The 14,779-nt window shown below is 36.0% G+C and overlaps 1 protein-coding gene across 1 annotated transcript; it reads left to right on the top strand.

Annotated features, from left to right (window-relative positions):
• The first annotated feature begins 601 nt into the window (after positions 1-601).
• Positions 602-14,410, top strand: LOC113226859 (RNA-binding protein 42). The gene is made up of 7 exons (XM_026459640.1): positions 602-788; positions 1,029-1,281; positions 2,487-2,684; positions 5,923-6,051; positions 6,615-6,731; positions 12,630-12,768; positions 13,856-14,410. The coding sequence occupies exons 1-7, from the start codon at positions 742-744 to the stop codon at positions 13,987-13,989; spliced, it is 1,017 nt and encodes a 338-aa protein (XP_026315425.1). The 5' UTR covers positions 602-741; the 3' UTR covers positions 13,990-14,410.
• Positions 14,411-14,779: the final 369 nt, after the last annotated feature.

The raw sequence follows: 14,779 nt of genomic DNA, 5'->3' as shown, positions 1-14,779 counted from the left end.
GTGACTTCGATTTTGTGAAATTGATATGAACAATTTTAAGAGGACATATTATATATTTTGTGTCTGAAATCTTCATCATTTATCAGTAACGACAAAAGGTTACGATTGCTTGTGGATTTAATCAGTGTAACATGGTAAAACAACATGATTGGTGAAACTTTTCTCGACAGATTTATTTCACATTTGCACATTTTTTTAATATAAATTGACTTCGAGCATGTAGGCCGTCTGATAACGCATGTGGCGCTTCGTTAAAACCACTCCGCAAGTATGTTGTCCAACGTGCCATTTGACTTGTTAATATATTGGCAACGAGTGCCTGTGAGGTACCCTTTAGCAATGATCATAATTTAGTAATATTTATATCTAATATACATACATTCATGTATAATTATGTTTCTTGTATACAGAAAAGACTTGGCTGTATGGTTTTAAAATCTTTGCCTTTTCGTTGACGGCTAATAAAATTGACATTAATTTATCGTACTATATAGTAGTTTGTGGTACATGGTTTTTGTCGTACACCGTGTATTGTATTGTACGAATTTGTATGACATTTGCCTGATATTAATTTCTTTCAAATTCTTTCTAATGCAGCAAAATCCTGAAATGTCTCACTGTGTACGTATCGAGAAAAGCAATGCTTGATTGACGGCGCAAACTTTTCCCTCGTTTTTTCTCGTTAGTACGTAATCTTTTGGACTGCTTTAAGGTTATACTCCGCGGTACTTCACCATCACCATGGAAGATCCTAGTAAATACCAGCAGATGCAAGATGAAATGTCTAGGTAAGTCAGGAACACGTCAATAACGTCTATAATACATATGTATGTAATATGCGTTGTTGGTACTTCAAATTGCCAACTTAGTTGCTTTTGCATTACCTACCTAAATAGCCTTTTCTAGAACTGTGAACAAGTTGCAGCTCTTTAGGTGTTTTCATCGTACCACGAATGGTGTTGCATCAGTACATTCGTACTTACTACGTAAAATCGAAATAGCTGTCTAAATTTGTCTAATATATTCAGGTTCGAAGCCGAGATATCGGGCGCTGAGGCGTCCGCAGCCGCCGCGGCCGCTTGTTCTGGTTCTTCTCGACCGGTGATCGGATCAGCGACGTTCGGCGCTGTGCAACAGCAACTTGAACAGGCCATCCCACCTCCACCACCTCCACCGCCGTTGCTTGGCGGCCCATTTGACCATGGTATGATGGGCTCGAGGATGATGTACCCTACAGTGCCGCCACCGCCGCCGCCGCCTAGTATGATGGTGCCCGCATCTGTAAGTTCCCATGGAATCTTGTTGTTATAAACATATTAGTATGATGGCCGTGTGACTTAATTGTTAGCACTGTGTTAGAGCGTGTTGCCATTCCATTGTGAGGACAGATAATTGTGCACAACTTTTTTGATGTTATGATGACATATAGTTATGACAATGGGAACAGCTAGAGCGATAGTTCTCCACTGATAAATAAAATGTCACGATAATAATGTGATGACAGATAATAGCAGCTTCAAATGATTCTGTCTCTGCATGGCAGACCAGCATGGTAACCGTTCGGCCACAGAGGCAGTACTTTACAAATAAGATCACACTGGGTCACAACAAAAGAACAAAATTATGGTGAATAAAGTTCAAACTTACAAAAAAAGATGGTTAAATGGGATGTGCCAAAATTAGGTACATAGTAATTGCGAAACAAAATTACTATCACGTTTCATCGTATGATACCACCTCACGAATTGTATGATGTGCAGAGGCATTACAGCAGGCCATCGTGTACTGCGTAGAAAGACTGCAACTTACATGAAGAACTTATTATTTATTATATATATATTATTTTATTATTATTTTGTTTCTACTCATCTTTAAGCATCTGCCTAGTCGGCACATATTGGATTTTTTTATTGTGTCTTTCCCAAGTCCGGATTTGATTTTGTATGAAAAATTATTTCTTGTCATATATTTGTGTGCGTCACATGTAAATATAGTGCATAAAACCTATTAATGCGGAGTTCTCGGATGATATTTTACACGATCGTACCATGAGAGTGTGCTCTGCATCTGGCAGAAAGCTGTGTTGCCTATTTTATGCATTAGCATTGCCACTACTAACTTGTAATAATGTTGTGATGCACAATATAAACGCAAACCGCACCAGTGTTAATTTGTACAAATGTAAATTAATTAATTATTAATCAAAGAATATTAGAGCAGCATTCCGTATTATGAGTGTTGCTTTTTGCTAGGGTAGGTAGTGCCCATTTGCCTCTATGAGGTGCACGCCACTGTCTCTTATATAGGTACTCAGTTATCTATTTTTTAGTTTATCATCAACTGTGTGTATAATAACAAAAATATGAAATATACAGGATTTTTATCATTGTATGAGATTTTAGTATATTTTTTTAAAATAAAAATTAACTTGTTGTACAGATAGTTAAGACTATCCAAATAATTAACCATAAATGATGATCTTACAGGTGCAGCGCCTACGGCCCCCACCATCTTCCGAGAGCTTCTCACAAAATCCAATCACATTCCTCCGTCCAGGAGTGCAAGGGCCCCAGTTGATCCCACCACCTCCAAAACCACAACCTGTGGTGCTCTCAGCTGCCCCTAAACTGTATAAACAGCCAAAGGAGGATTTGGAGAGAAAAGAGAAAGAAAGCCGAAAGAGGGTATGCATAATATTAATTATTATACAAATACAAATACAAAATGCTTTATTTCTCTCAAAAAGGTTTACAAAATGCAGATTATTTACATTTCATGTTAAATAAGAAGCACCTTAGTGAGAGCTGCAGTCTGTACTAGGTTGGGGACCTGTGTTACAGATCACCAGGCTCACACCCTTTTGACAAGTTTATCAGAAAAGTAACACTAATAAAATTTAATAAAAATAATGAAAATTAAAGAGTAAAATAAAATTGATTGCTAATTAGAATATAAAACAAATAGAAAAAATAGAAAAATCTCTGTGCGTGTGTGTTTGTGTGCGTGTGTTTGTGTGCGTGTACGTGTGTGTGCGTGTACGTGTGGGTGTGTGTGTGTGTGCGCGTTGGGGTGTATATATGTGTAATATAAATTATTTTAGTATAGTTAATAGTTTTTCAGTCGAGTCATAATTATTGTGTGTGATAATTTGTGAGTCAGTAATATTTTTTTTACATTTCGCTCTGCATAAGGGGTAGACATTAGAATGCTGTTTATCTTATTATGTAAATAGCCTCCCAAAAAACAGAAATGACGCTGTGCACAACTAGTGGAAACTGTAGTCGAAGGGCAGACAGTGCATTTACGCCGAACAGTGTTTATTTTGTCAGAGTCGAAGGAGATTTGAGTGTGTTTGGTTAAAGCCGTGTGAAGGATAAACAGCTGACGTACTGAAAGAACCTCACAGGTTTTGTAATGGTCAGATGTTGGATATCTGAAAGGAAGGTTCCACCCCACCTTGAGTATCGCACGTTGCGCTCGTTTCAGCCGAAGAAGTTGCTGCTTGGAAGATCCACCCCAAACTGTTATGCAATATGTCGTGATAGATTGACAGAGAGCCAAATACACAAGTCTCAATACTTTCACGTCAGCAACGAGACTGAGGTTTTTAAAAACATAAATTAATTTACGTAACCATAGGGAAAGACTCTCAATATGATAGCTAAAAGAAAGTGTGCTATCTAGCTGGACTCCCAAGTATTTGATGTAGTGAGTGCGTAGTAAGGGTGGACAAGAGCAGGAATTTTTAGAAAAGGAAGGACACGAATGAGCCGTGACAGTGAAAGAGGTGGCGGATGGAAGACCACGACTTGAAAGAGAGAAAGGGAGACCCTTTGTTTTATCCACGTTAAGGGTGAGAAGATTCTGAGAAAGCCATGCAGAAACTGAATTAAAGCCCAATTGCGCATAGTAAAACACGGACTCCCAGGATTCGCCAAAGAATATCAAGGCAGTGTCGTCGGCATATGTAAAAATAGAACCGTTTCTTAATTGCATGTTACATAGGTCGTTAATATACGCTAAAAATAAGGTAGGGCCGAGAATACTGCCTTGGGGCACACCATACGTGATCGGAAGTTCCTTACTGTTTAAATCTCCAATCCTAACATACTGTCGTCTATCAACAAGATAACTTACAAAAAGGTCAAGCTGAAGTCCTCGAATACCCAATCTTTCCAGTTTAGTGATGAGTAGTGGTACTGATATTGTATCGAATGCTTTGGCGAGGTCGAGGAAAACAGCCATCACCTTCTGCTTGTTATCAAGTTTAGCAACGACTTCGTTAGTTAGGTCTGATACAGCATTATTTGTAGAAATACCAGGCCGGAAACCATACTGAGACGTAGACAACAATTTATTTTTTTTCCAGGTAATTCATCAGTCTACTATTTAAAAGTCTCTCTAGAATTTTAGACAGGGTGGGCAGAATTGAAATAGGTCTGTAGTTGTTTATTTGACCTCTGTCGCCACTCTTGAACACCGGATGAATTATAGCGAGCTTGAAGGCCTCGGGGAAGACACCGGTACTAAAGATTACATAGGAACGTTATTGGGGAAACTAAAATATGTATGAATTTTTTTAAAAAGGAGCCAGAAATGCCGTCATAGCCCACAGCACAGTCACTACGAAGATTCGCCACAATTCCCTCCACCTCGACCTCATCAGTAGGTAACAGGACAAATGTGTTTGCACTAGAAATAAAACACGAATCAGAGGAATGCTCAATGGGACCCGCGGGGATACCTTCAGCCAAACTACGTCCAATGTTAGCGAAATATAAATTAATATTGTCTATTGAATTAACAGGACTAGCAGATACGAGTTCAAGCGCAGGTTTTCTCTCTTTGGAAGCGAAAGAGATGTTCTTAATAACTTTCCAAAGTTTTTTATTGTTATTTTGAGCATTACGTAACTGCTCCCTGTCATATTCAGATTTAGCTTTATATAAGATTATCGAGCAATAATTTCTATATCTCGCATAGGTGGTCTTGAGGACATTATCTTTTGGTGATTTTTTTGACTTTCAGGTGAAGCTGGTCACGATTTCTGAGGCTCCTTAGAAATCCCAGAGTCATCCATGGCTTCTTAAGTGTTTTACGATTTGAGACAACTTTGATAAGGGTATTTGCCGTTATGGCACGGTTTAAGGAGTTAAGAAAATAGGGAGTAGCTAGGTTTACTTCTGTCATATTATATAATTGTTTAAAATCAAAGTTTAAAAGGTCAAGTTCTAAATTTACATAGTCAAGTAATTTAATGGTTTTTGTTTTTTGAAAATTTGCTATGGAAGGTGTAGCTTTAAGGAAGAATAAAACAGAATCATGATCGGTGATTGATGTATGCGCTATAAAACAGTAGGATGGGCATTTTGTTTTTAAAATAACGTGGTCTATACAAGAGTAATTATTACGAGTGGGGAGAGAGTGAGCAGGGAGCATCCCATGGAAGGCAACCATAGTCAGATAGTCGGAGGCACGCAGATCACTTGAGCTCGTGTAAATGTCAATATTTATGTCTCCTACAAGTACAATATTACTATATGTTGTGAAACGTTTCAGAAGTTGATCTAAAGAAGAAAGAAAATTAGATATATTATACCTAGAAGGGGGACGATTAATACCTATTAGGATTGTGGTTTTATCTATGATCATTGTCAAACAATTTGCGTCCTCCAAAACAGAGTCAATTATTGATATTGAGAGAAGAGAACGGTAAAACACAACCACTCCCTCATTCTGAGAGGTGTGGAAACTAGTGCTGGTATATTATAAAGTGGCATGAGGACAATACAGGGGCTAAAAAAGTTTTATTCATTTTTTAGGATTTTATTTTGGGAATTATACAAGTAGTCAAGTTAGCCACCATGCAATCATACTATTTACGAGCAAGTTTGATGAAAAGGTTGTTAATGGTGTTTGTAGAAGCGCGAGCCCCCGCCGCCACCGAAGCTGGAGCCTCCGCGCTTGCCGACCCCGCCGCCGGCACCTACCCCCATCACTGTAGCCGACATCGTCGCGCCCAAGGGCAAGAAGGAGAAGAAGAACCGAAAGGTTGGTGCTGTAACCACCGCTGTTCAACTTGTTCCATTGAATCATAAGATGGAGACAAAAGCATCAAAATTAAACACGTTTCAATTAATATTGTCTTTAAGGATTGTAGTATTGGTTAGTGGTACAAAATATTTTTCAGAAAAAATAATCAATTTTTTTATGGTACAGAGTGATGCGACGAACAAGTCGTGTGTCATGTGGGTGGTAAGAGACACGCCCGTTCATAACAGTCGTAATGCCACTCAGAGCTTTAAATCGCAGAGATCTGAAGGGCACTGCCACTGCGCCCGTCACCTGAGACATAAGTTGAAATCCCATGTGTCCGTAATTTTACCAGCAGCACTCTTACCCTTCAAAACCGGAACGCAGTAACGCTCACATTACTGCTTGGCGACAGAAGTAGGTAAGGTAGCAAGCAAGATTTCCCTGGACAAATTGGTTCACAAAGCTCTACTGCTGAAACAACTAAAACATATTCACTGCAGCAAACACCTAATTGAAAATATAACTATCACCCCTTTGAGACAGCTTGCATAACAATGAAACATTTTTAATATTTATAGGTGGTAAGAACAGCAGGTGGTCAAGTGTGGGAGGACGTGACGCTCCTGGACTGGCCGGACGATGATTTCCGTATGTTCTGCGGAGATCTCGGCAATGACGTCACGGATGAACTACTGGTAAGTCTACATGAGCCTCATTCGACGGCATTAATAATAACCATCGAGTATATAACCAGAAATAGAGACAAAATAAGGGCCATCCATCCCTGGCAACTCATCAGTTAAAAGGTACTGATATCACTTTTAAATATCAACTCTCGTTTGCGCTGAAATCACAAATTAGAAAGCTTCTATAGTACTGACCTGTGTGTATGTCTCCGTACGTTCCAAAAATATTCTGTATTTATTGTAATAAAGATAATATCTCTAACTATGGGGGGCTGTTCCATTCAGTGGTGTGGGAGAAACAGCAAAACATCTAACTACAAAATCTTATTTCATCGGTAATGAAGTATTAAATTATGTAATTTTTCAACTTTAGTCCATTATAGCAAAGCTCAAGTTAAACGGGTCGATTTGAAATGAAAGAATTTCGTGTCAATTTCGTCTCTATTTCTGGTTATATGCGCCGATCATAACCATGATTTGTATAGCATAAGATTGTTTTCTGACCCGCGGACTTGTACGTACTAGACATATGCGCCGACCATAAAATGGTCGTCGACGCCGGTATAATTAGCGCGTAACCGGCTTGGCATAGATTTTTGTTAGTGTTTATAGAAAAGCACTAAAATGATTTGATTGATTAAATGACATTTTTATTAATTTTTAACGTTTTTAACCGACTTTAAAATAAAGGAGGCAGTTCTCAATTCGACTGTATTTTTTTGTATGTATGTTACGCGATAACTCGCTTTTGATGATTCATTTTTGTTGGAAAGAGGGTATATCTGCTAGCTGTATTGGTCCCATTTAAATTTTAAGGAAAAATTCCACCTCTAAGGGTGGCAAACTGGACCATGAATTGGGTTTAGCGTATTTTCTGGTAACCGATTACAATAAACCTTGGCAAGTAGATGTGATTCCACAAACTTTTGTGGTCGGGTTTTGAATAAAGAAGTTATTAACGCTTTAACTTGTATTTGAGTAGGTATGTTGGCACTATTACGAATAATAATCAAGTTGTAACGAATACCCCCCCACTCCTAAACAAACATACATAACCATCGTCGCCTTCCACGACATCATCATCATCCACACCGACAACACTACAAACGAACGAAGACCAATACCAATGACCAGGATTTTATTATAACAGTAACACATATATAAAACTTATATGTGTATATATGTATATAAGTAATATACATACAATAATCTAAAATATATAAACCCAAGCATCAAAGTATACAAGATACTATGGATCTATTAAATGGCCATATTAAATTTTTTTTATATGATCGTCTAGTTTGATTAGGACCTTATTGTTAACATTACGTTGTGTTTTAAATAAATAAGTAAGTGGGTAACCCGCGATTCTTTAAGAGGTACGTGAGATAATCATAAAAATATAGTGATATGCTGTATAGATTTTTTTTCAAAAGACATGTAAATATATTGGAAAGGGATTAAGGAATAAGGAAAGGATGCCCACCTCATGTAAAAAAATATATTTGAGGTATACGAAGCCCCCACAACAGTCTGCTTGTGTAGATGTTATTTCACTACAGACCACCTCCGCTCACGTATCGTGTATGACACGCCGGTTACATACTCCGGGGCGTAGAAGGTATAGGAATATATACACCTACGCTATTAAATGATGATTGTTTAAACAATAGATATTCGTTATACGGAATACCTTAAGTATAAATGTCCTGCCATGTCTGTGACGTAGCATGAAGACCATCAACAGTATGTTCTGCATAAAATGTAGTGCAAATAGCATTTCAATGTATATGAAATGATACAACTCGACGTCTTCAATTGATGAATACATATACCAGTCACTGGTTCACACAGAACAGACCAGCACGACGATGTAGCCATGGCTTGGAGCCGGCTCTGGAACTGTAGACTGTTACATTGTATGTATCGTCTCAACGAATACAATATAGTCCACAAGGTCCAACAGACAGGGAGAGCATGTTGCTACTCATATTGTGTCAACACAGGCGAGCACAATATAGTCTGCAATACTAGTAAGTCTATGCAAACCAGTAAATTGGTGATGCAGCGGCAATCAGAAGCATTATTTAGTGTACCACATCTCGGTCTTTCACGAGAATGGGTATCTTAACAGGAACAATCAATCAGGAACGTTGTAGAACAATAAAAGTATTGTTATACCTTATTGTAATTAGTAGATATGAAACTGTTAATAGTGTCATAGCTCCGCTCACAAAACATTGCGATGTCATTTAAACCCAAGTATAAATACATAGAAATCCGGAGATATCCGGGGACAGGATTGAGAGTAACTAATTGATGCAAGAAGAGAAATAATATCCATTAATGTAAACTAGTTTTACATATGGTTTATATAAGTAAAGAAACAAGAAGACAGAGGATAAAGGTAAGGAAGAAGAATAGGCCCACCTCATAACCCTGCCTAGTCTTTACTAATAAGAATCCCTATTACACACCTTGAGTACAGCAAGTAGAGAAGAAATCAATTAATTTTAATTATCAATTAATTATATATATATCATAATCACATAGGTGATAATTCAGCATTTGAAATATAATTTCGCTATCCGATAAGCCTTGGTAGTAGACTTATCTAAGTTGGGTTAGTGTTCACCAAGCACTGAAAGTTAATCTAGTATTAACTTACAGAAGCCTAAGTTAAATACCAACCAATCCGACCACGCGGCTAATTATCTCAGTAACAACTTATACACTCGAAGTCCATATCCAGTACCATCTTCCACAAAGGCTTTTAATTTGACAAGACAAAGTTTTATAATTTGTAATAAATATGCCAAATATCAGCCTAAGATAACAAATCAATCAAACTTCATTGGTTTTCTAATTCCATTCTGCAGATGTCCACTAATTCAGCAGAAAGGACATGAAATTAAATACACAATATTATGTATTAATATATCTTTAATAAATAATTTTACCTCACCTTAGTTACCTTAAACCAATACCGATAATACCCAAAGAAAAAGGATATAATAAACCGCTACTGTTATCCTTCCGTACAATAACATTGGTCAAGTATATTGTACCAAGTTGTCACAGTTTACCTTTTCTTATAATTAAGTAAAACAACATTGCTTAATGTGATTGAATAAAACTAAATTAAATGAAATCTATATTTTATAGTTTAGCTGAAGTAATAAATAATAAATTCAACGTAGCAAATTGCCATTATTATAATTAAAATGTGACAAAAAAGGTCAAAGTTAGATATATAAAATAATTTGATAATTTCAAAACAATATAAATACTCTATAAAAATGTTATAAGGTACAATTTTATCTCGTTGTTAAACAAAATCAAGGTTTAGTGTTTGCTAGATAATTTAAGTTATTTTTCGGTAACTGTTCATCCAACTAATAAAAGAATATCAGTCGAATAAGGTTTCGCAATATTATAATTAGAATGTATCAAAAAAAAATACACAACACACGTAAAACTGTTAAAAAAAAACGTAAACAAATCTCAACGATAGATACCCAAAATAAGTAGGTATCCTATCATAGTAAATGCAAATCACATACCTGAGAGGTGACCTCTCACCTATTACAAGACATCTAGAAGGCTGCACCTACAAGGAAATCTGCCAGGAACATAGACCAGGAACTGAAGACCCATATCAGCTCTAGATTTGAATTAAAGTCTTATTAACACTGTCTCACACACGCGCTCGCGGACACTGACTCTAACTATCAAACGTAATTATTATATAAATTAATATGCGACGCTTCCTGAGTACTGTATTATTGCACAACTATATTATTAACGTCCTAACAAAATATTATATACACGGCTGAAGGCCTAAATCTATTCTAGATTCGGATTACAGTCTTACCCCTATCGCACGCGCTTTACGAACATTAATGTCCTAACAAAGTATTTTATACACGGCTGAAGACCTAAATCACTTCTAGATTCGAATTAGAGTCTTAACACTATATAACCCGCACACTAAAGCAATGGTCTACCTATTGTTACAAATGTAAGCACTATATAGACTAACTCGCGGCGTTTCCTAAATACTAGATTATTTATAAACAAATTCAGTACGAATGCCCTAACAAAGTATTAGACGCGCACTCCCGATCTCTCGCTAAATCACCCGAAAATAACAATTTCTTAAATTTCACACGCGACGTCTCCTAAATGTCTGACGACTTAAACCCTAAATTAAACTACAATTATTATACTAGATTTTATCTATTAGCGCGAACGACACTAAAACTTAGATTTTCACACAAGCTTCTCTTTGTTATTAAAATTAAATGAAATATCAACCGCGATTTGAGACCCAGCCTTCCAATTTTTCAGGTGCTGTCGATCACGTCTTGGGCCCCACTAACTCATGATTTCAGTACCCTTAGCATCACACCTTCCTTCCCCGCTTCGTCTCCTCACCGAATGTTCTAGAATGTTCCAAAAAACCCTTGAAAACACCCCGGTCACACGGTCCCAAATCAATAAATTATATGTGTTGTGTTTTGTCAAATTTCTAGGAGAATTTCTAGGGCTGGCAAAACTCCGTAACGTTTCATTGAGTACCCTAGACTCAGCAGTGGAACGCTTTCCTAGAATAATAATTAATATAGAAAATTAACCCAATACGTATATATAAAATATCTAAATCGATCATTATTAATAAAGAGAGTAATAATAAAATAAGTAGTATTTGTTCTGGTGGGATAAATCTTCATCAGAAACAAGTAGAATCTTTCGTATGTGTTGTTCTTTCACTAAATATTAATAAATAATAATAGGCATTGTGTAAAAACTAAATAGAATTATGTTTGCCTTTTTTTTTTTTCTTTTTGAATCTAAATTACACACTTTTGAGTAAAGCTAATTTCACTTTATCATATTGTTTATCTGTAATATATACATAAACACACTTTCGCATAAATAATGATAGTATGCATTTAATTTACTAGTATTATTATATATTTTATTAAATAATTTAATTTCATTAGTTACCAAAATTTAGCAACCCTAACAAAAATACATTCAGCAAAACCGATAATTCATACGTTAATTGTTAAGTGTTTCCTTCAGCTCAAGTGTCTGAACTGAGACGAATTCAACGAAGTCATTTGCTATTGAAATTCTTCGAATGTGATTATTTACATTTAGACGTTATTTAAAAAATTACCTGCTTCCTTCACTAATAATTCATTACTGTTATATTTATATTCATCGAATTTCCGCTAATTCATTTTTATTTTATTTTGTGGAAGGTATGTTCTGTTACAAAGTTAAATAATGTTTGTAAAAAAAAAACCATTAATTAATTTTAATTTAAATCTGTAATTAGATAACATAGTAAATAATTAAAAAAGAACCTGTTACTTCATTAAAATAAAACAAATTTTGGCCACGCTGATTTTACGCCGGTCAGCGCACATGTCTATACTTCGTTTGTTAGCATTAGATGGAAGGAAATTTTAGGTCTTTTATCAGGCGCATTCCGTAATTTTATACGCAAAACTTATCACTTTTCTTTTACTCGTAGTTTTCAGTACCGATTAAATTAAAACTTTTTATCTTGATATACTTAATCAATCAATTTTAAAAACTTGCACTGTAAAAAATTCAAAGAACGTTATAAAATAATAACATGTTATCGTGCCATTTGGAAGTGTAATTTGTCATCAATTGTCACGATGTGTATTTGCCTTTACTCTAATTTGTTGATTGAAGAAAAAGTTTATGATCACTGACTGCTTCCTTGTTTACGAATTTTCTAATTCTAAAAAGACAGAGTATAGTGCGTACCGTATTTGCCGCGCCCATGTATTACAAAATAGGACACTGAATTTGCAACTATAGCGGCGATTCTGCGTCATTAGCATTAAGTATTTTTTAAACTTGCAGACGCGAACTTTCGGCAAGTTCAGCTCGTTCCAGCGCGCGAAGGTGATTCGAGACAAGCGAACCAATAAGAGTAAGGGTTTTGGTTTCGTCAGCTTCAAGGACCCTGGGGACTTCATCAAGGCCATGAAAGAAATGGACGGTAAATAATAATAATGTATTTCAATAATAAAACAATTTCCTGCAATTTTCAACCTGCCTGGTTTCCAATTTGTTTGTGTTATTCATGTTGCAGTTAATTAAATAAATACAGTGTTAGTAAAATATTCCTTATTTTACGTTTGTGAATTGCTTTAAACAACGTGAGATTTACGTCTCTATCTATAGTACATACTTGCAGTATTGTGCAAACCTGCAGGCTAGTTTTTGTACCTTACAGCTAATATCCTGTAGGGGGCACAGGTCATAGTCGTCACGTTGTATGACAACTTCGTTGCCTGTTGCCCTACGTACTTGGATGGCGGCACTGTATTAACGCACTTGAAAACTAACTTAAAGCCTTCAAAAAATTTTACCATTGTGGTCTCACGACATTTCGTTCTCCTTTAACTCATCAGTGGCAGTATAATTTTGTGTGATAAACCTCCCCGTGACAATATTTATTTCAATTGATAAAGCTAAGTTTGCTTATTTGGTAATGAACTATTGTTATACATTTTGACGAACAAGAACAACGATTTGAAATTGCGTATATCTTTCTATCTTTGTCGTTTAATCATCGCCGCGAAAACGATGAAACAAAAAATGTCGTTTTTGTAGTTTCTGTTTTTACATCTTTTACATTATATCAGTTATTATTTACGTATTTCTAATTACTCTCGTGTATTGAACTGTATTAAAATGCTCTCCTCACTTTTTTCCAATAATAACTTGTATACATACATCAATTTGTTTGTTTTTATTATTTCTTTTCATCTTGTTTGTCGCGCTCAATTTTCACATTGATAAAATTACTGTGAAGAATTGCCAAAATGTTTTAAAATCAGCTGTGACCTTGCAGTCATGTTTGCAGTCATAGGTCGCGGCGCTCGCGATGACATAAAAATGTGACGTCACGGTTCCCGCTATGTTAACTATTGTGTTAAAATGCCGGTTTATCACTCGAATTTGAGAGATAAATGTGGATATAATAACTTCATCGAGGCGGCATACTACGGGGACTGTACAAGATAATAATTATCTCCCTGTTCTTATGAATGAATATACTGTATATTATTATTGTTCTACAGGCCGCTACGTGGGCAGTCGTCCGATAAAGCTGCGCAAGAGCACGTGGAAGAACCGCGCATTAGACGTAGTACGAAAGAAGGAGAAGGAAAAAGCAGCACTGCTCTCTTTGCTTATGTCCGGCAACAAGAGCTGACAACGTCCTAATGCAAAAGACGAATAGTCTACTTTTCGGTGTTCATATAAAAACACGGTCTTTAATATCTTGCAGCCAACAGCACATGGAAGTGTTTTTTCTTTTATCTTTCGCTTATTTAGAAGTTTATTTTCCGGTTGCCGAAAAAATGTGCAGGGTTAATTGTAAAATACTTTGTGCCATTACTTTCAATAATTCATCAGATTTTACATTAGTACATAAATAAAAGTATTTGAAGGGTGATAACTCTGTGCGGTAACAAAAGAAAGCGCTAGCGTAAATACCAATACGATGCAAAATGCAGGAGCGGGGGTAGGGTTCCACAGAGGGCGCTTGCACGTTTTGACTGACTACCGTATTACCAACGAAACAATGAATACTCAACAGTTTATTTTTGGTTTTATTAAGTATGTTTTCTAAAAAGTCATGGAACAACAGTTGTTGTTTATGATTTTAGTAATTAATATAGTCCTGCGAGGTCGTTAGTATTTTACAAATAACCCTGTGTAATTAGTAAACTGTAGATTTCGTTTCTACATATTACATAATTTCAGGTTTGTTTGCTCTTATTTATTGTCCTTAAATGTAATAATCAGTTGTAGTGCGTAGAAGTTTAGCGATAGTATTGTTTTTGTATGACAAGATACGTCGCGAAATTTAAGAAATATTTCATAATTTTGCAATTTGTGAATGACGCTATGAACTGTAAACTCCATAGTAGTTTAGTAATTTATATTACACGTAGCTAGGTAGTTATTGACGCATTGCATCTGCGAGTAATTTACTCTAA

Source organism: Hyposmocoma kahamanoa, unplaced genomic scaffold, assembly GCF_003589595.1.
Source record: "Hyposmocoma kahamanoa isolate Upper Pololo Valley unplaced genomic scaffold, ASM358959v1 202, whole genome shotgun sequence".
NCBI lineage: Eukaryota > Metazoa > Arthropoda > Insecta > Lepidoptera > Cosmopterigidae > Hyposmocoma > Hyposmocoma kahamanoa.
This window is presented reverse-complemented; position numbering and strand designations above follow the sequence as displayed.